Source organism: Carlito syrichta, unplaced genomic scaffold, assembly GCF_000164805.1.
Source record: "Carlito syrichta isolate Samal-C Ts95f unplaced genomic scaffold, Tarsius_syrichta-2.0.1 Scaffold135627, whole genome shotgun sequence".
Classification (NCBI taxonomy): domain Eukaryota; kingdom Metazoa; phylum Chordata; class Mammalia; order Primates; family Tarsiidae; genus Carlito; species Carlito syrichta.
Genome location: NW_007079723.1, coordinates 45832 through 68088, shown reverse-complemented (window position 1 = coordinate 68088; position 22257 = coordinate 45832). Strand labels below are relative to the sequence as shown.

Sequence of the window (22257 nt, the reverse complement as noted above, 5' to 3'; positions counted from 1 at the left end):
TAGCCATGGCAGCTACCTACCCAGACGATGCCAGCTCTCATGGAGGCAGGGAGGCCACAAAGGCAGCCTCGGAAACCAGCTAAGCTTTACAAGGCTATGCTCCAGAAGACGTGAGAGATCCCATCCCAGACTTTTTTTTCGAGTCAGAGTCTCATTCTGTCACCCAGGCTGGAGCACAGTGGCACAATCATGGCTCACCGTAGCCTCAACCTCCTGGGCTCAGGCGATCCTTCTGCTCTCATAAGTAGCTGAGCACTTCAGGCATGTGCCACCACATCTGGCTAATTAAAAAAAAATTTTTTTTTTTTGTAGAGATAAGGTCTCACTAAGTTGCCCAGGCTGGTCTTGAACTCCTGGGCTCAAGCGATCCTCCCACCTCCGCCTCCCAAAGTGCTGGGATTATAGGCATGAGTCACCATGCCCAGCCCCATCCACTGACTTATAAAACTCAATTTCTACAGGGAAGAAACAATGAAGGAGATGCCAACCTTTATACCTGAGAAACCCAGACAGCAAATCCTTCTTAATAATACACTTTACAATTTAAAAATCCTCCCATAAAAGACCAACTCTCCTTAAGTGAGATTTCAAGACAGGTATCTACCCACTTCTTCTGGGACTTAATTCCCACACAGGAGCAGACAGCTTTCTGGGATTCCTGGTTTCCCTCCAAGCTGAGCTGGCACTGCTGGGATCTGCCCAGGCCCAGCTCCAGCCCACCACGCACCCGGGTCCTGAGGCTCTGCTGTCTGTGGGGCTGCTAGGCGCAGGCCATAGAGGGAAGAGAGGTTTCCCCTCCAGCTCTGCTTCAGCCCTCGAGATCCCCCGTCCGCCCTCCCATCACTCCCGCCACAGCTACTGTCTCTCCCCGCCTCTCCCAAGTGATGCTGAAAGAGCGCCTGTCTCCACTTACTGAGCGGGAGGACTATGATGGGGATGTTCTTGGGACGCTTGCTCTCCTTGTCGATGAACTCCCCGGTCACCGTCTTTTCTCGCTCCGTCACCCGACAGTTGTATTTCCCACTGTCTTCCTGGCGGAGGTGGTATATCTTCAGCACAAAGACACTGTCACTCTCTTTGGCCACTTTAAGCTGTCCCTTGGCTTCCCGGTGGGCGAATTCGCTGTTGAGGACGGGCACAGCGTTAGGCCCCATGCTGGCAATGAGCGAGCTATTGAAGGCCCAGGAGACAGCAAAGTAACGGTCAGGAACGTTCTGGGCCTCCAGAATGCATCTGAACTCCACCGGCTCACCCACCGTGTGCAGCCGCTTGTCCGTTTCCAGCCGAACGGTAAACTCTTTGTCTGAGAAAACAAACAACAAAATGGGCGGATGAGGGCCCTGGCTAATCACACCACACTAGCGAATTCCCAAGCCCCTTTTCCTTCTTTGAAATACTAACCACAGAGGAGGCACCACGCAATTATCCAACCAGATGCAGGTTATCCGAGGCCCCGTGACACCCTGGACTAGCACCGTGAGAATGCAAAGGTAGCTCATCCCAGACAATCGGAGGAGCTTGTTATCCCAGTTGAGACCAATCGGGTCAGCTCCAAGCTTAGGGTGCCCTAGACTAGACCCCCAGGGGTCAGGGAGGAAGTCCCAATAGCACTTAAGTGGCTCATGGCAAAGGTCTAGCCTTGATACATGCCCTAGAACTCTAAGCAACAGGATTACAAATATTTCCAGCAGATATTGGAAGACTTATCCCCCCAAGGGGTATGAGACAAAATTTACAGAACAGCTTAGTGCTGACCCAAATCCTAATAAATACTCATGGATGAATCTGGTGAAATATTTTCTCTACCCCCCATGTGAATGCTAGAAATAAGACAGGTAAAACAAACCCTAACCGAATTACACAGGAAAAACAAAAACGAATGTCTTTTCACTAGTCCACCACCTGCCAGATCAAATCTTTAGGCAGATGGGGTGGGAACGTGCCTTCTTCTGCCAAAACCAGACAACCTCTGAAATGGTCAAGGACCCAAGCACACTTCAACACGCTGGGTGTTGAACCAGGCATGAGGGGGCAAACGCAGAAGGGGTCATCACCACGAATGGCGTCACGGCACCCCATGTAATGGTGCACAGACTGTCAATCTCATGGGACAGTTATTGAGTCTCCTAGGCACCCAAGGCAGGACTGGGGGACAAAAAAAGCAGAGTTGAGGGTTAGAGACCGGAGCCGTGAACGCTGCTCAAATCCTTCCTCCACCCAGCTCCAGCTCTGTTTCTCTAAAGAGAACACCGAGGGGAAAGATCCCAGGACAGGGAGGTTTGAATTCCTCGTAGCTTCATCAACTCCAGCCTCGCCTGCCTCCCCTAGACTAGCACTTCTAACCTTTTACACTGTCGTCAAGACCTCGCGGCCAGACACAGGTGGCTCACACTGTAATCCCAGTACTTTGGGAGGCCGAGGCAGGAGGACTGCTTGAACCCAGGAGTTGGAGACCAGCCTGGGCAGCAAAACAAGACCTCATCTCTACAAGAATTTTTTTAAAACTTAGCTGGGTATGGTAAAGCATGTCTGTAGTCCCAGCTGCTCAGGAGGCTGAGGCTGAAGGATTGCCTGAGTCCAGGCGGTCGAGGTTGCAGTGAGCCATGATCGTACCACTGTACTCCAGCCTGAGGAACAGAGTCAGACCCCAACACACACACACACACACACAAAAGACCCTGCCCACGCACCCCCTATCCCACACCCTCTTCAAGCAGATGAGAGTCCTGTTTCCCTGAGAAGACAGGAATCACGAGGGAGCTGTGTCCACATTCCTCTAATGCAGCGCTAGCTCTGCTTTCATCGCCCGCCCCTCAGGTCCTCTAGTCCCTCCCCTGCTCCAAACACCCCTCCTCTCCAGTGACCTAACTCCTTCTCTCGTCACCCAAACTTCCTGACAGAGCAAACTATACCCAACACAATGCTCCAGGGGCCACCTCCCGTGGGCTAGATGGAGTGTGTTCAATCCATGTCTCTGAGGGGTCCGCCCACGAAACAAGGATTGAACACAGTCACATGGGACTGTGCTCACGCTATCTGCCGGACACTGGCTCTCAGGTCCACCAAGTTCCAGTCATTTATTGCCCAGCATCAATGATAGAGAGGCACTCCTTCCACAGAAAAGCCACTAGAGCCGGGCAAGGGGTGCTCCCGACCTCAGGCCTTCCCCACGTGCCCTGGGTGAGGCTGGCTGCAACTGGAGCTTTCTTCTCTTGGCAGCCAAAGACTGTCTCACCCCAGGGGGAGCCTCCCGTGGCTTAGTGACGCCTTCCCAATCCCAGGCTGAAAACACAAGATTTACGGTGTACCACCCGCCACTTTCTGCACAGTGATTTGCCCTTGGTTATACCTGGGCAATTACATCTCTAGAAATCAATCTATGCTTTGTCTAATACCCTTCCCCCTCCTCCACTCACTGAGAACTGGCCTCTGGCCCATCCTGGGCTTCACCGACTTGGCCAGTGTCATCAAGGATCCCTCCTACCCACCACCCCCATCCTAGCCAAAGGCTCTTCTCCAGCAGGCTGATACCTCTGCCCCCCGCCCCGGGGTCCCATCTTCCCTTCTGCTTCACGTGCCGCCCTGACCACTCCATCTCCTCCGCTCCCTCCGGCTGGGACCTGCTCCTCTGACTGCCTCTCACGGCCGCTGTTCTCCCGGCCCCTGGCCTACTTTCACCCCGTGGACTTTTCCCAGGCCCTCGTCCCCCAAGTTCAGCCTTTAACTGAGCTCCAGACCCCGTGTCTGAGTAGCCCTGGTCTCTTGACTTCAGACCCAGCAGGTTTAGCCAAGCTCCAGGCGGCCGCCATGAGGCTTCCCTTCTAAAAGCCTGACCTGACCGTGTCACTCCTGCTGAAGAGCCTCCATCTCTGCTCCGGCTGTCTGCGGCAGGGGTTTTCAGCCTTCACTAGGAAGAAGGTACAGAAGGGGCTTCCTTGATTCATACAAAATCTTTTGCTGCTCAATAGAGGAACGTTCTTTTGAAACAGGTGGGGAACACCGAGGCCCTCACCCACCTTCTCCCTGTACCCCTGGGCATGCACGCATGCCCATGAGGGCTACCACCCCCCGCCTCTTTAATCTCCAGCACCTCTGAGGGGCTCCCGTGGCTCCAAGAAGAACAGTTTGAAAACTCTTGGCCCAGGGTCAAGGCCAAGCTCCACATCGCAGCATCTAGGGCTCCGGGCTACCTTTCCTTTTCCTTCCCACTCTTCACATCCGGAACTCAGCCTCTCGTCATGTTTGACTTCTCTCAGCTTGCCAAACATATCAACAATTTTGAAGTTTTATATTTCTCTTCCTGCGGACTCCTCAAGCTTCAAAACTCACCTCAAGTGACCAGATTTATTGGTCTTCCTGGATGTGTCTTATCAAGCATCCCATCTAGGGAAAACTTACATTTGCAAGAACACTTCCTGTTTTCTGTGTTCTCAGAGCACTCTCTGCAACTGCTAGCACAGCACTTAGCATATTCGACTGGACCATTGGTTCTCAGGTCTGCAAGTACCCTAAGTGCAAGGAATGAGTGTTATTCATCTATGAATCCCCTGACGCCGAGCAGCACACCGTCCATGCTGTAGAGACTGGCTAAACATTCGAGGTGAACTGAGAGAGAGTAATGTCGGAGAGGCAGTCACTGAGCCTGAACAGCACAGAAACACAGGGAGAAGTCATCAACTTTTTTTTTTTTCATTTAGTTTTCTTTTTGCTGGCTTAGCCTGGATACATTTGCAGGATACTAATTCCAAATTGGTAAGATTAAATAAAGAAGATTAACTGATGCAACCTAATTTAAAAGCATTAAGACTCAAAATTTGGTCCAGACTTCTGAAGTTGATCTCAAAGCCACCCAGGAAGGGAAAGGATAAACGCAAAGTCCCTTCGATTGGTTTCTTCGTACTGGAAGATCCAGATGCTGATAAACGTCCTACAGAGCAGGTAAAGTGCTCCCCGTCCAGGAACCCAGCCCTTCTGGTAAAAGCTTTCACACCCATCAGGGGACTCATTTAAAGAACGTCTGGAGAATCATTTCTGCCCTAGAAGCTGCACCTGACAAAATGCAGACAGCAGAGGCATCACCTGGGAAGCATCCTGGAAATCCAGCTTCCAGGCCCCACCCCAGGAGCCTCTGGTACAGAACTTTTGGGATGAGGGCTCGGAATGTGTCCGGTACAGCGAGTCTGAAGCACTGCTCTGGAATGGCAAGGAACTATGCAAAGACCAAACAACTCCAGCAATGGGACAGGGAGTCCAAGCGGCAGGCCCTGAAGAGGGACCCCACCTGTACTCAGAGTTCCCAGCTTATCTCCCGCAAGCCACACCTCCACCGACCCCTCAGGACCACTGCAGCCCTCACCAGAAATGAGCTTCAACACCAGGAAAGGTTCCCAGGCCACGCAATACTCCTCAGTGACGACACAAACCTCCAGCCAAAGCTAAGAGGAAGGCACCAGTGAGGACCTGTCCCCCAGCCCTGCTGTCAGCTCTGGCCTGAAGGTTGGTGGGCCGGGGACCCTGGAGAGCAGATTCTGGGGCCGTGGGAGATGCCGAGAGAAGCCAGGGAGGATTTCTGCTCACCATGTCACCATCACTTTGCCCCAGTTCTAAACACATCTCTCAACTTCCTCAGGGACCTTTCTAGGCCTTCACTTGAGGAAACATCTACAAGTGGAACCTGGTCCCCTCAGACTCAGCTCATCCACATGCCCTGTGACTCTATCTGCACTCAGCACCCTCACCTGTCCAATGGAAACAGCACCACCTACTTACCTCACAGAACTTCTGCAGGATTGTGAAGTAATATGTGATAAGGCATCATGGAAATGATAAAAGATCACCCAAGAATATTACTGACATAAAAAATAATAACTGGCTGGGCTCGGTGGCTCAGCCTGTAATCCCGCGCCTTTGGGAGGCTAAGGTGAGTGGATAGCCTGAGCCCGCGGGTTCGAGACCCGCCTGGGCAGGCGAGACCTCATCTCTACAATAAATCACAAAAATTAGCTGGGCGTGGTAGCATGCGCCTGTAGTTCCAGCTACTTGAAAGGCTAAGGCGGAAGGATCGCCGGAGCCCAGCAGGTCAAGGCTGCGGTGGCCGGGAGCGGCCACTGAACTCCAGTCTGGGCGACAGTGAGACTGCAACTCAAAAATAATAATAACAATAATAATAATAATAATAATAATAATAACTGAAGCCAAAATTTCTCTAGTTCATAATTTTATACTTTGGATGGAAGGTTCAGTATCTTTTTTTTTTTTTGAGTTGGAGTCTCACTCTGTCGCCCAGACTGGAGTGCAGTGGCACGCTCCTGGCCACCACAGCCTCAACCTGCAGCTCTGGGGATCTTTCCGCCTCAGCCTTCCAAGTAGCCGGAACTACAGGCGCGCGCTACCACGCCCGGCTATTTTTTGATTTATTGTAGAGACGAGGGCTTGCCAAGTTGCCCAGGCGGGTGTCGAACCCGCGGGCTCAGGCAATCCACTCACCTCGGCCTCCCAAAGTGCTGGGATGACAGGCTGAGCCACCAAGCCCGGCCAGTATCTTAAATGTCTTCTACAAATGAAGCCAGGCTGATAACTGAAGAAGGCAACATCATCAAATGGGGTGGCAGCTGTGGCCAATAGAAATGGAAGGCCAGAGCCATGAGATACAAAGGTTTCTGTGAAATCTCCCAATTTTTGAAATGAGTTTCCAATGCAAGCAAATGTAAAACACCACGTAGGTTAAATAAAACATGTATCTAGGCAGCATTCAGTCTGTGCAGACCAGTTCGTGACCCCTGGAAGGTCAGGTCTTAGGTGGCCTGGGTGTTCCTGTGGCCACAGGCAGGACCATCAAGTTCACATGAAAACCTGCCGTCCTGTTAGAGGTGCCCAAAGGAGTCCCCACACCCTCCAGTGCCGGACAGCCTTTACCACCAGATAAAGAATAGGGACAAGAGCTCAGAGAGACTGACCAGTGGGCTGGACGTTGACGACGGCTCCATCAGAACGCTTTCGGGTCATGGCATACCACGACCCGTCCGGATCCTGGATCCACTCGGCAGCTTCGCAGTAGAACTCGCCCTGGTCGGAGGGCTGCAGGTGGAAGATGGTAAGCTGGAAGGTGGTCCTGTCCAGCTTGTCCAGCCGCACCTCCCCCAGGATCCGCCTCTGGGTGTATTCCATGCCAGAGTGAAGCTCAAAGTCTCGGCTCAGGGAGATGACCTCCACGGGCTTCTCGCCGCCTCTCTGCCGGAGCCAGGCCACAGACAAGTGGCTGTGCTGGACCGTCTCCGTGGCCACCTCACAAGTGAGCTCCAGGGGGTCCTGCTCTACTTTGTGCAGCGTCTGGGGCACAGCAGTGGTCTGCAGGGAGTCGGGGATCACTGCAACACAGAAATGTCCACAAGGTGCAGTCACAAAGCCGCAGAATCTGGGACTACTGGGGCTAAGCTCCCACGCCGCACAGCACTACTGCTACTGCGCCCCTGCCCCTAACAGAGTCAACCTTGAGTCATCGTTTTAGGCCAAACACATCCCCAAGCAACACACAAACAGCAAGAGCATTGTGACTGAGCCGGGTTCGGTGGCTCAGCTGTAATCTCGCACTTTGGGAGGCTGAGGTGAGTGGATTGCCTGAGCCTGCGGGTTCGAGACCTGCCTGGGCAACTTGGCAAGACCTCACCTCTACAATAAATCAAAAATCAGCCGGGTGTGGTAGCGCGCGTCTGTAGTTCCAGCTACTTGGAAGGCTGAGGCGGAAGGATTGCCGGAGCCCGGCAGGTCGAGGCTGCGGTGGCTGGGAATGGCCACTGCACTCCAGTCTGGGCGACAGAGTGAGACTCCAACTCAAAAAAAAAAAAAAAAGAGTATTCTGATTGGATTTGGATTGCATCTGGGGGGCATTTACCTGTTTGGTATTTTGAGAACATGTAGATAAAACGTCAGTTATATTTCATTTTATATAATAAATGAACTCCCTAAAAATAAACATTTTTAAGAAATAAGAAAGTTAAGAATAATTTTCATCCAGGCATGGTGGCTCATGTCTGTAATCCTATCACTTCGGGAAGCCAAGGCAGAGGATTGCTTGAACCCATTTATTCAAGACCAGCCTGGACAACATAGTGAGACCTCGTCTCTACACAAAATAAAATTTTTTTAAAAATTAGCCAAGCGTGGTGGCACACACCTGTAGTCCCAGCTACTCAGGAGGCTGAGGCAGGAAGATCACTTAAGCCCAGGAGGTCGAGGCTACAATGAGCTATAATCCTTGCCACTGCACTCCAGCCTGGGTGACAGAGTAAGACCCTGACTCTACAAAAGAATAATTTTATTTTAGGTTAAGTAAGATTTGTTGATTTTGGTATTGCTTTGATGCTTCACCTCTGACTGATATTCAAAAGAAAATGGTCCCTGGCCGGGCTCAGTGGCTCAGCCTGTAATCCCGCACCTTTGGGAGGCTGAAGTGAGTGGATTGCCTGAGCCCACGGGTTCGAGACCCGCCTGGGCAGCGAGACCTCGTCTCTACAATAAATCAAAAACTCAGCCAGGCGTGGTAGTGGCGACAGAGTGAGACTCCAACTCAAAAAAAAAAAAAAAAAAAATGGTCCCTGGAACTTTCCATTTAACATTCATTTCTATACAACTTCCTCATGTCCTCTCTTTTCCCCACACCCCACCATTCCCAATTTCTGCAGCAACGCACTGCCCCAGGAAGGCTACTTTCTTAAAAGAAAAAAAAATGTTGGTAGAGAAAGTCATTATCATCCTCTGTTTTTACTAAGTTTAATTGCATGTAATTCACCGGTCAAAGTGACACACACTGGAAGGAAGCCAGTCTAGAAAGATTCAGGCAAGAGAAGACATTTCCCCTGTGGTCCCTTGGTCAGAATTGTACCCTGATCCTTACATCTTTCTGGAGATTAAACAGCACCACCTCTCTGTCTAATGAGGGCACCCCAGTCACAACTAGTGTGTGTTTTCTCCCTGTACTCACCCAGGATTGGGTTTTTAAAGGCCTCCTGCTGGGACACAGACTTGTTAGAGAAAGGAAAAGGAATATATTTATATTGATAAAGCATAGTATTTATATTAATAAAATAATTAGCAACACCCCCTGCTTCACTGTGATAATAAAAACTAAAAATGAAGACTTGGGCAGAGAAACAGAACAGCCTTGATGCGGTTAGCCCTTGGACAGTGGCAAACACTGTGGCCAGCACTGTGCACACTGAGAGCTCCCCATTCCCTCTTCCTCGAGCTTTCCCATCATTCAAGGAGCACAAGGGAGATACCCAGTTCACCCAGTTCCTTACTCATGGAGCCAAGGAACCACAAAGGCGCTCGAGGTCTCAGTGAGGACCTGCAGCTGCACTTCTCTCCTGGCTCAGCAGCGCCCTTGCATCTCGGAGCCTGTCCAAAGGTCATCCCTCTGAGAGGTTTCACCTCTCTGGGCTGACGTCAGGCTTCCCGTTCCTCACCTTTCCTTCAGATCATCAACCACAAATGTCTCTGTCTTATAGTTTCATATCCCTTTTTATCAGCTAGAGGGTTAGGATTAGTTAACGCTCTGCAAAATTCTTAACATCTGCATTAGATTTTTTTTTTTTAAGAAAGAATAGGGAAGCCGGGCTCGGTGGCTCAGGCTGTAATCCCATGCCTTGGGAGGCTGAAGTGAGTGGACTGCCTGAGCCCGCGGGTTCAAGACCCGCCTGGGCAACTTGGTGAGACCTCATCTCTACAATAAATAAAAAAATTAGCTGGGCGTGGTAACGCGCGCCTGTAGTTCCAGCTACTTGGAAGGCTGAGGCGGAAGGATTGCCAGAGCCCCAGCAGGTCGAGGATCCCAGCCACTGCACTCCAGTCTGGGCGACCGAGTGAGACTCCAACTCAAAAAAAAAAAAAAAAAAGAAAGACAGAGTGTCTTACTCTATCAACCACACTGAAGTATAAGGAGGGGACCCCCAAAAACCAAGAATTTATTTACCAAAAATTGTGTATTTATTCTTACATGTTTAAACTTCAGTCACCTTCAAAGTATTCTCTGCTTAATGCAATACACCTAATAAGATGCTTTTGCCATTGCTCAAAACAGTTTCTGAACTTGTTAATTTTGATTCCTTTTAGTGCTTCTGCCACTTTTTGTTTCACCTCCTCCAGTCGGCTAAACATTTCCCCTTGAGGACTTTATTCATCGGAAAACAAAAACAAAAACAAAAACATTGCTCGGGGCAAGTTCAGGTGAATAGGGAAGATGGGACAAACCTGCTGAACACTCAGCATGGGCAGGTACATTGTCACGGTGAAGGAACCAATCACCTATTTGCCACAACTTGAGACATTTCTTCCGCAAATCACGACGGAACCTTCTCAAAACTTCCAGATGAAAACGTTGGTTGATCATTTGATCCGGGAGAACAAATTCCGAGTGTACTACAAGGGGCCCGCCATCCAAAAGATAATTCCGGATTTTGGGGGCCCCCTTGTAAAGTGGCACAATCATAGCTCACTGTAACTCTGAACTCCTGGGCTCAAGCGATCTCCCTCCTTGGTCTCCCAAAGCACTGGTATTACAGGCATGAGACACTAACTCCAGCCTAGTTCTTTTTGACATTTCAGCCTCAACCTTCTATTATTTATGTGTGAACATGTGAAATTTTGTCCTTTATGCTATCTGTTGAACTCTAAAATATTCGGGGAGTTTTAAGGTTTGTTTGGGGTGTTTTTGAGTCAGAGTCTCACTCTGTCACCCAGGTTGGATTGCAGTGGCACACTCACGGCTACCGCAGCCTCAACCTGCTGGGCTCAGGGGACCCTTCCGCCTCAGCCTTCTAAGTAGGTGTAACTACAGGTATGTACCACCTCGCCCGGCTAATTTTTTGATTTATTGAAGAGACAAGGTCTCGCCAAGTTGCCCAGGCTGGTCTCGAACACCTGGACTCAGGCAATCCTTTGCCTCCGCCTCCTAAAGTGCTGGAATTACAGGTTTGAGCCACTGCGCCCAGCGCTTTTTTTTAAAGTCAAATATATGATATAAAACCAAGGTGCAGTGAGTCGGGCCAGACCTGGCCGTACAGACCAGCCTCTCCTTACCCACAAGGTTCATCTTGGCACTGTAACTCCCAAAGTAGCGCTCGTCGGTGTTGGGCGTGTGGCACTCGTACTCCCCGGCATCCCGGGCCTGGAGATCCATGAGGTGCAGTAAGGCCGAGTGTCCTTGGACCCTTTCCACGTAGATCTTCCCACTGCGCACACGCTGCGTGTAGATGGCGTAGGGGAAGGAGGAGTCCACGGTGCTGACGATCTGCACCTCTCGCTCCGGGGCGGAGGGCAGGTAGATGGACCACTGGAAATTCTGCTCGGAAGGGCCCTGGTAGCCACTCACGTTGCACCAGATGGTGATGTGGGAGCCCTCCATGCGGTACAAGGGTCCTTCCTGGACAGTGACCTGCCGCTGTGCGGACACCACACCTGCAAGGGAGAGAGACACACAAGACACGCTCACTTGTTTCTCAGACCAAAAGGCAAAACAGGCAGCCATCTCCAAAGGATTTGCTATTTGTGCGACATGAGGATAATATAAATAGCTTCCTGGCCCTTTCAGAGGCGCTCTGTGATTTATAAATATTAATTAAAACACTCTGTGGTAAAGGGCTGTCCTTAATTTACATATATGGGAATTTGATCGCGCAAAGACATGGTTTTGTTACTTATTCAACAGCTGACCCTTGGGAATTTCATTCAGTCCCTCTGTTTGTCATCTGTGTGGCAGTTTTATAGCTATTTATTAATGCTGTTTATAAAGTTTTTAATAAAATGAGCAGGGAAAGTTGAATCCTTGGCACAAATTCGCAGGAAAACAAATAAAAGCAACCATCTTGCAATACGGCTGGAATTAAACACCCCTTCCTTGATCTGAGTGCTGAGAGTCCTGGAAGCATCCTTTCTGGGGGGTTGCACCCTCCACTTTCAGACGCAGTGACCCCCTCACCCCATCCCAAGGAGCGGTCCTCAAGGTTCTCTTCCGTCCACTTACGGCCAGAGGCAGTGGAGGCAGAGCTGAGCTCCTGCAGGCTGCACACACGAATATCAACGTGAGGGAGAGGCTGAAGCAGACCCCCTCCTGCCCAGAACCTCACACACTGACAAAGGAGGACACTGACAGGCACCGCTAACCCTGTGACAAGGACAGGCAGGCTGCCCCTGGGGCCGCCACCCCCATTCCCGCACGGAGCCCCTGCCTTCGGGCTGGGATGTGGCTCTCAAGGTCATTTCCGCCTGCCTTCTCCGCGCTCCTCTCAGCGTGGCATGGTGAGCTTTAATTTCTCATTTCATGCCAGCTCAACGCGGACTGTGTCCGAGCCACTCAGAGGTGGGAGGGGCACCGCCCTCTGCCCTCCCGCTTGGCAGCGGCCAGGCACTGCCAGTGGTGAAAAGAGCAGGTGAGTTCTAGCGGCATCTCTGCCACCAGTTAGAACTGGCTATGTCATCTCAGATAAGCTGCCTCTCCTCTCCAGACCTTGACCTCACCTATCAGATGATTTCCAAGAAGGCTCTGGAGAGGACTAGCATGTGTTCCACTGCTGGTTTTGTCACTTATTAGCCGTGACCTTGGCTTCATTACTGAACTTCTCTGAGACTCAGTTGCCCCACCTGAAAGATGCAGATAATGTGTGCCTCCAAGAGTTACTGACAAGATTTACAAGACAATATCTATAACGCCCTAGCACAGGGCTTAGCCCACAGTCAGTTCTTAATAAAAGGCAGCTGGCCAAGACTCCTTCTGGCCAGAACATTCTGTGGCTCTGGATCCTCAGGGGACAGGGTCTGGTCAGCGATTGCTCAAGGACATTTCATCGGCCTCTTGACAATGACACCACCTCTGGGCCTCCCACCTCCACCCACAGCTGCAGCCCACTCCCGTGAAAACTTCCCTTTCTCCCGAAATGGGAATAGCAGCTGCCCTGGCATAAACCTATCTCAAGTGGCTCCAGCCAGCGAACAGCTGGACAGTTCAAATACTAGTGGGATGCAGCTCTCAGCCCAGCCCGGGGGCAGCTGTGCCTTGAAGCAAACAGATGGAATCTGCAAGATGACAGACCTCAAAACGGCCCATCCAGGAAAAGGCCTACGGCTTACAAACGTGTATGGGATCTTTTCTCCCCGACAAAATCTTCCCCAGAACCCCATCTTGCTTTCAGCAGATGCATAAAAAATGGGCACGGGTAGGCAGTCCATCAATACAACAAGGTGGGATGTGAATTTCATTGGTACATTCTGGTGGATGGCATCAGCTGCTGTATGTAAAGTCACCGAGAAGGCAACGCACTGGTAATTTTCAGAATGTGAAAATGTGGCATCCTCTATTTATGGCAACGAAAAATACACAGTCATCCACCACATGATGACATTTCCGTCAATGATAGACCACACATGCAACGGTGTCCCAAAGATTTTGAGGGGTATTTACAGAAATCTGATCTGTGGCCCTTGATATTGGCATCACAGATCAAGTAGGGAAATGACTGCTATTCCATCCTGGCGCTGGGATGTTTGGTTTTCCGCGTGAAAATATATAAATAAAAATATATACACCATCTAGGTTTGTGGGCACTCTATGAGGTTCACACAATGACAAAATGCCTAAAGATGCATTTCTCAGAACATACCCCCATCATTAAGTGGCACATGACTGTATACACACACACAGTGACATATGAATCAAATGTCCACATACTCCTGAAACACAGAACGCTGAAAACAACTTAACTACGTGCGTAGCATTTAGGTTCCCTGTGCATTGCAATGCCCTGTGACAGAGCTGCTATCACCACTCCCCACCCCCTGCAAAGAAGGCTTCCTTTCAGGACTATTTCTCAAGCCTGAATAGAATCACCTGAGGAGCTTTAAGAAATAACAGTGCCTGGGCCCCACCTGATATAACTGGTCTGATGTGCAGCCTAGACATCAGGATTTTCTTCTTTTCTTTTTGAAGAGACAGGTTCTTACCCTGTCACCCAGGCTGAAGTGCAATGGCGCGACCACAGTTCACTGCAGCCTCAACCTCCTGGGCTCAAGTGATCCACCTGCCTCAGCCTCCTAAGTGGCTGGGACTACAGGCGTGTGCCACCATGTCTGCCTAATATTATTTTTTGTAGTGACAGGGGCTCCCTACATTGTCCAGGCTGGTCCTCAAACTCCTAGTCTCAAGCGATCCTCCTGCCTTGGCCTCCCAAAGTGCTGGGTTTATAGGCATGAGCTACATTGTGCCCGGCTGGCATTAGGATTTTTAAAAGCTCCTCAGATGATTCAGATTGAGTATAGCAAAGTCAAGAACTGTTATTTTAAACCGTCTCTACCTACATGGTGCCAGCCAGTGCCCAAATGAAAGAACATACCCTAACTTAGGGCTCTCGATAGCCTTAAGCTTCTCTCTTCTACAGAGACTGCAATGATTTGGGTCAAGAAAGTTTTGGCCAGATGTGGTGGCTCATACCTGTAAATCCCGGCACTTTGGGAGGCCAAGGCAGGAGGATTGCTTGAGACCAGCCTAGGCAACATAACAAGACCTCATCTCTACAAAAAATAAATAAAACTAGCCAGGTGTGGTGCCACATGCCTGTAGTCTCAGCTGCTTGGGAGGCTGAGGCGGGAGGATCACTTGAACCCAGGAGGTCGAGGTGGTGGTGAGCCTGGCACTCCAGTCTGGGTGCTAGAGTGGGAGGGAGGGAGGGAGGGAGGGAAGGCAGGCAGGCAGGCAGGCAGGCAGGCAGGCAGGCTACTCCTGTAGTCTTCCCCTGTGCAAAAGAAAGCAGCTCAGACCCATCAGATACTGACTACTGGGAGGCAATAATGTTTAACCAAGATGCACTGTATTTACAGACTCCATAAAAGCACTTGATCAGTGGATCATACATATACCTGGCCCCCAAAAGGTAAACAGTGTTAAGAGGCCTGAATAAGCCAGGGCAGCAGGGTCAAAACAAGTTGTCTAGGCCGGAAGCAGGTTATAAACCGCCCTGCTGTTTGTAAAAGTTGGACCGTACTTTAACCGTACACATTCAGCTGCACTTGTTTATTAAGTATCTCCTTAATTTCCTTCTGCCCCACAAAGGGCCTCTGACCCCTGAAAATAATGCTACTCTTAGGAAGTGGCTCTCAACACAGAAATCAAAGTTTCTTCTCAGCAGTTTCATTCCCCACACGCCACCCTCCCCGTGCTTTCTGGCAGGACTGCCCTGCCGTGCAGACCCTGTGGCCTTCAAATAGCCCCAGGTCCTCAACTCTGACCAAGTATCCTCTGGCCTCCACGGACCAACCCATCCTCCCACCCAGCCTAGGCTCCTTCCAGGCAAGGAACACTTTTTTTTTTTTTAAATAACTTTTTAAACTTTAGACATTCTGTACCCTTTGAATACTTAACAATAAGCAAATATAACTTCTGTGATTTATAAAAAGAGAGAGAAAAGTATTGTGTATAACAGTATAGAAAGGACTCGAGGCTGGGTGCGCTGGCTCATGCCTATAATCCCAGCACTTTGAAAGCCTGAGCTTGGTGGGAGGATTGCTTGAGGCCAGGAGTGGCAGTGAGCCTCAAACTCCTGAGAGTCTTTTGAAATGTATGGACGTCTTTCCCAGAAGAACACACATGCGCATGTAACCGTTTTGCATTCACTCTTAGGGCCTGAAGGTATCTATATTAGTTATATGTTGGCGTAAAACAAAGACCAGCCTGGGCAACACAGCAAGACCCCACCTCTACAAAAATAAGGAAGGGGGATTGCTTGAGCCCAGATGTTTGAGACTGCAGTGATCCGTGATCGTGCCACTGTACTCCAGCCTGGGCAACAGAGTGAGACCTCGACTGAAAAAACAAAAAGAAAGAACTAGAAAGAAAATACTGGGTGAGAGGGATGGCAAGTGATTTTTATTTTCTTCTTTATATTGTTCTCTCTCTCCCAGTCCTCTGCGATGAGTATGCATGTTTTAAAACTAGAAAAAAAATTTAACCCCAAATAAAAATAATGCATAATTGTTACATACAATCTCATTTGTATTCACTACCGTAATATAATTAAAAATATATCCATTTGGTCTTTGCTCCCAGTTCCTGACACGAAGCTCCTTAGAATTTCTGGAGTGATGAGAGCTGCCTTTTGTCATGTCTAAGGAGACCATTTGGCCATGCCGAAGTTTATGCTAACGAGGCGACCAGGCGGGCCCTAGACAGGTTCATGGTAGGGGAGGGTCACACTTAGAGGGTTGGAACTTTCAGCTCGCCCCAGACCTCCAGGGACTGGAGATCGATTCTGGGGCCAACGACTTAGCCATCGCCATGTCACAACACCCCACATGAAAACCCCAAACGACAGAGTGAGGAGAGCTTCCGGGTAGGTGAACACATGGAGGTGCTGGAAGAACGGTATACCAGCCGGGCTCCGTGGCTCAGCCTGTCATCCCGCGCCTTTGGGAGGCTGAGGTGAGTGGACTGCCTGAGCCCGCGGGTTCGAGACCTGCCTGGGCAGCGAGACCTCATCTCTACAATCAATCCAAAAATCAGCCGGGCGTGGTAGGGCATGCCTGTAATTCCGGATCCTTGGAAGGCTGAGGCGGAAGGATCCCCGGAGCCCAGCAGGTCAAGGTTGCGGGGGCCGGGAGCGGCCACTGCACTCCAGTCTGGGCACCAGAGTGAGACTCTGACTCAAAAAAAAAAAAGAACGGTACCCCAAGAGAGGGCATGGAAGCTCTGCCCTACACCCCTCACACCTTGCCCTGAACAGGGCTTACCGGAGTGGCCAAGGGGAAATGCAGAAATGATGGCGTGTGACTTCCAAGGCTCGGTCATCAAAAGAGAGACACCACATGATGAGGACATCAAAGCAGCCGGCGGGGAGGTCTGCGTGAGGCCTCTGGTCAGCAGCCATCACGAGCCTGCCAGTATGTAGCTGCAGCACCTTGGAAGTGAACCCTCCAGGTCCAGTCAAGCCTTCAGACGACGACAGCCCAGATGACATCCTGACTGCAACCTCCTGGGAGACCCTGAGTCAGAACTTTCTAGTTAAGATGCTACTGATTTCCTGAACCACAGACACTGTGCGAGACAGTAAATGTTTACTATTCTGTGAAGCCTTACATTTTGGGCTTTTTTTTTTAAACACCAATATGTAACTAACACAGATACCTGCAGGCCTCAGATTGAGTGCAAAATTCTGTGACATACACATGCATGTGTCCTTCTGAGAAAAGGGTCCATAAATTTTAAAAGTCTCTCAAAGGGATTCAAGACCCAGAAAAGGATTAAGAAACACTGCATCAAACAATAAGTGGTCAATGAGCAAGGCCATAATGTTTTATTTATTTATTTATTTACTTATTTATTTATTTGACTCAAGGTCTCACTCTGTCACCCAGGCTGGAATGCAGTAGCACAATCAAAGCTCACTGCAGCCTCCACCTCCTGGGCTCAGGTGATGCTTTTGTCTCAGCCCAAGTAGCAGGGACTACAGGTGTGCACTACCATGTCCAGCTAATTTTTTGTTTTTGTTTTTGTTTTTGTTTTTTGTAGAGACAAGGTCTTGCTGTGTTGCCTAGGCTGGTGTCAAACTCCTGGGCTCAAGTGATCCTCCTGTCTTGGCAGGATTATAGGGATGAGCCACCGCACCTGGCAGCACCTGGCACGATGTGCTTTTAGGTTGAGTTTTGACAAACACATGATTAACTACTTTTGCAAGACATTGCTTGTTCAAGGCTGTTCCCACTTTCCTTTGTGCTCCAGTTCTAGATAAACCTGGCTGGGGGCTGAATGATTCAGGAGTGAGTGAGCAGGGAGCGGTCGCTGGGCCGGCAAAAATCAAATCAGCTTCTCGTGCATTTTTTGGAATTTACATTTCTAGACAGAGGATTCCCTTGATATGTTCAAGATGCATGGCTGAGCATGTCAAAGTGTCAGAAGGATCTACCTCACCGTTTTGCATCTACTCTTCCTTCTAGTTGTGGGCTCATGCAGCACTCTGAATTGTGCTCCAAATCCTGCCTGTTCTGTGGCCACACTAGTATATTTCTCTACCTACAAAACGGGAATAATGGAAAGCACCCTGTATCAATCTCACAGGAAACCCTAGAGATCAAATAATACTGTGAAAGCCGTCAAATGAATACTATAAAATTTCGTCTCATTTCTACCAATGTGAAGCAATCTAAAAATACAAGGGAAAAAAAAACCTTTGTTAAGTACAAGAGCATTAAGTTTGAGTTAAAACTACCAAACTGCATACGCAGTAAAATTATGTTTACTTTTTGTTTTTTTTTTTGAGTTGGAGTCTCACTCTGTTGCCCAGGCTAGAGTACAGAGGCACAATCATGGTGCACTGCAGCCTGGACCTCCTGGGCTCAGATGATCCTTCCAACCTCCGCCTGCTGAGTGGCTGGGATTATAGGCGTGTGCCTCAGACTAATTCCTTGATTTCTATAGAGATGAGGTCTCACTATGTTGCCCAGGTTGGTTTCGAACTCCTGGGCACAAGCAATCCTCCTGCCTCGGCCTCCCAAAGTGCTGGGATTATAGGCATGAGCCACTGCGCCAAGTCAAAATTACGTTTTTAAAAAACCTCGTACCTAGAAAAACAACCAAACAAAACATTGATGATACTGGGCTGAATTGTTGAGTAGTGAGAACAAAGGTGATTTCCCCTCTCCTGTTACAAGAAGAACAATATCTCCTGTTCTATTTTCTGTTTTCCCATTTTTAAAATAAACAAGGATATGTTGCCTTTAAATGAAGACAAATGATTATAATGATTAGCACTTTGGTGTGCCAGGCACCATCCTAACTGCTGTGCATACATCACCTCATTTGATCCTCACAGCAGCTGAATGGGTCGATTTCATCACAGCCACATTTATCAGACAAGGAAATGGTCTTCAAGGTTAAGTAACTTTCTCCAAGACAAAGAATGCGACTACTTGTCTTCTTAGTAACTGGCTCGTACTGAATGTGCTCTGTATCAGGGATAAGTGATAACGCATCGATTGGATCATCTTGCCCCACCTGCTCCTAAGAGACACACGTAGCCTCAAGTTAAAAATGAGAACTGAGCTTAGCTGCTACAGCACACTGAGTAGGTGGAGACCAGGCCAACTTGGTGCTTCATAAAACTCAAAGGCCACTTCAACCGGCACCTCAGTGACAATTTCTGGGGATTCCCACATGAGAGCCTTCAGCCAAGCGAGGACAAGGAGTGGCATGGCCCCTTTCCAAATCAGGCGACAGGCAGCCACACCACTTGAGCCTTACCAATAACAGCAGCCAGCACTTACCGCCCCCCATCCAGGTACCCAGCTCTGCTCCAAGTACTTTGCAGCATGCGTTCACTAATTTTAACCCAAACAGCAACCCCCTGTGGTAAATTCTCTTGGTGACTTCACTAACAGATGCAGAACCTGAAGCCAGGAGTCAGGGAGTCGTGAAGACATGTGCACAACGAAAAACACTTTAACAAAGAAGATCCTCGCTAGGTCAACGTCACCATCAGCCAGGAACCGTCTAACCAATACCCAGGGGATACAAGGGAAGCCACCCAGCCAGGACAACTCAAGGTGCAGCTTCCCAAAACCATAAGCACAGGGACCCCAGCTGGGTCCTTAATCAAAACCGTCCGTTGGGATAACCATCATCTCCCACGTGGTAAGTGCAGTGTCACAACCCAGCAGCAAATCTAAAGAACAGAGCTAATTCCTGAGTCTTCTGCCTCACTGACCTCCCACAGCGTAGCAGTAGCTGTGAGACCTTGGCTGGTTACTTTACCTCTCTGTGCCTCAGTTTCCTTATCTGTACAATGGAATAACCTTCATAGCATTATGGGAGGACTGAATGAGTTGCTACACTTAAAATGTAATTCCTAGCATATAATAAGCACTCAATAAATGTCTAGTCACCAACTGTGGCAGCAGCAACAGTAGGTAAGTGCTATTAGCCCTTGCCGTGGGACACATCAAGGCAGATTGTTTTCTCCAAATACGGCAGTAACAACACCTCCTGTCCCATATGTACTTCTGCAATGTGACCACGCCACACTCCCATCAAGAGGGAAGGTTTAGGCCATGCACAGTGATACACGCCTGTAATCCTAGCACGTTGGGAGGCTGAAGCGAGAGGATTGCTTGAGCCCAGGAGTTCAAGACCAGTCTTGGCAAGAGCAAGACTTCGTCTCCAACAAAATCCAAACAGCCAGGCGTGGTGGCACACACCTGTAGTCCCAGCTACTGGGAAGGCTGAGGTGGATCTTCTGAGCCCAGGAGGTCGAGGCTGCAATGTGTCATAACTGTGTCACTGCACTCTAGCCTGGGTGACAGAGTGAGACACCAACTCAAAAAAATAAGAAGAGGTAGAGTTTAATTCCCTTCTCTTTGGATCTGAGCAGCCCTCTGACACTGTGTGATGGCTAAGGCTAGCTCACAAAAAACCACGCGGCTTCTGTTTTGCCAGCTGGTGCGTAAGCAGTCCAATGATCCTGAGGCTGCCATGCTGTGAGGGGGCCCAAGGAGAAGCCATGGGTCGGTGCCCTAACCCAGAGCGCCAAAAGAGCTCCCAGTCAACAACCAGTACCACCTACCAGCCACACCAGTGAGCAAGCCTCCACTGGGAGCTGCCCCCAGCCTTGGAAGCTTCCAGATCAGGCCCCAGCCACTCCTGTTGCGTGCCATCCCCCACCCAAATTCCTCACTCACAGATTCTGTGAGTATAACAAAACCGTTATTCTAAGCCACTGAGTTTTGATGGAATTTGTTGCACCGCAAAGGTAAATGGAACATACGCTACACTTCCAATCAATATTTTTTCAGTGCCTACTAAATAATGGACACCAGGACAGAAACTGTGAGGGGAAGATGAATAAGATGGTTTTATCTTCAGCTGACAATCCCAAAGGAAATACACAAAACTGATCACTATAACATAACAAGGTATGATGGCCAAGCACAAGGTTAAGCCCTCTCAGGAGCAGAAAACAGTCCAGAAAGGCTTCACAGAAGTATGACACCTGAGTCGGGTCTAAAAGGAAGCAAGGGGGCTGGGCATGGTCGCCCAGGCCTATAATCCCGGTACTTCGGGAAGCCAAGGCTTGAGGATTGCTTGCGCCCAGGAATCGAAGACCAGTCTGGGCAACATAGCGACACCTCGTCTTTACCAAAAATCAAACAATTGGCCAGGTGTAGTGACACACACCTGTAGTCCCAGCTGCTTGAGAGGCTGAAGCAGTGGATCACCTGAGCACAGGAGAACAAGGCTGAGGTGAGTCATGACTGCACCACTGCTCTCCAGCCTGGGCAACGAGTGAGACCCTGACTCGAGGAAAAGAAAAAGACACAAGGGACATATATGCCCATGAAAACACTGCAGTGTGTTCCAGGATTAGCCAGAAGCTTGCCAAAGTCTCTCTCGTCACGTGACTGGAGGGCACATCAGTGTCAGGTGGAGAAGGGCACTTGAAGGCACACTGACAAAGCCAAATACCCCCCGGGGACAGAGGAAGCTGAGAAAGGGGCTGAGAGAGGGAAGGAGGAGACGGATCAGATTCGTGCCCCTGAAGCATCCTTCTGGTGGCAAGTGGAGGGCAGGGCCGAGTGCAGGACTGACGTGGAGGCCAAGTCCCAGTCAGCTGAGACAGGAGAAGGGCCTGGCCTGGTTTTGAGTTCAAGGACAAAAATATCATTCAACCATTCTTTCTTTTATCTGAATTCCCAGCGTAGGTACCTAAAACACAGCTGGTGTAAAGATAATGATCAATAAGTGTTAAATTGCCGAAGGCACTTCTAAGGTGTGACTGCCAGTGAGGGAACCAGTCAGAGGAATGCAAACCCAGTGACTCACTTCATCCCAAACAGACCTCATCTGCCATCGGCACTGCTGTCTCACTAGACGGCCTGACTGTCAGAGCTCAAGACGTAAGTCTGGCTGCCAGGCCCCTGCTCCTGATCTGTCGCCGAATTCATAAATGCTGGAATTGCTTCTTCAGAGGACTGCTAAACTATGACTCAGGCAGATTTTAACACTGTAATATTTAGATTAGAATATTTACTTAACATTTTTTAAAAGTTAGATTATAAGCCTTCAATCTCTCCAGACTACCACTACTATGATTTATGATATACCTCTCCAGACTTTTTTCAAAAAATACTTTCACATATAGATATATGTAGCCATTGAAAACACACATTTTTAAGCCGGGCTCGGTGGCTCAGCCTGTCATCCCGCGCCTTTGGGAGGCTGAGGCGAGT

The 22257-nt window shown here is 49.5% G+C and overlaps 1 protein-coding gene across 1 annotated transcript in view; it reads right to left on the bottom strand.

The window, feature by feature from the left end:
* The window catches only part of IGSF3 (immunoglobulin superfamily member 3), a 104306-nt gene that overhangs the window by 36419 nt on the left and 45630 nt on the right, over positions 1-22257 (bottom strand). The window contains exons 2-4 of the mRNA XM_021708249.1: positions 11077-11454; positions 6957-7367; positions 914-1303 (exon numbers count right to left, since the gene is read on the bottom strand). Of these exons, the coding sequence (XP_021563924.1) occupies positions 914-1303; positions 6957-7367; positions 11077-11454 (1179 nt within the window). The remainder of the gene's footprint in view (positions 1-913; positions 1304-6956; positions 7368-11076; positions 11455-22257) is intronic.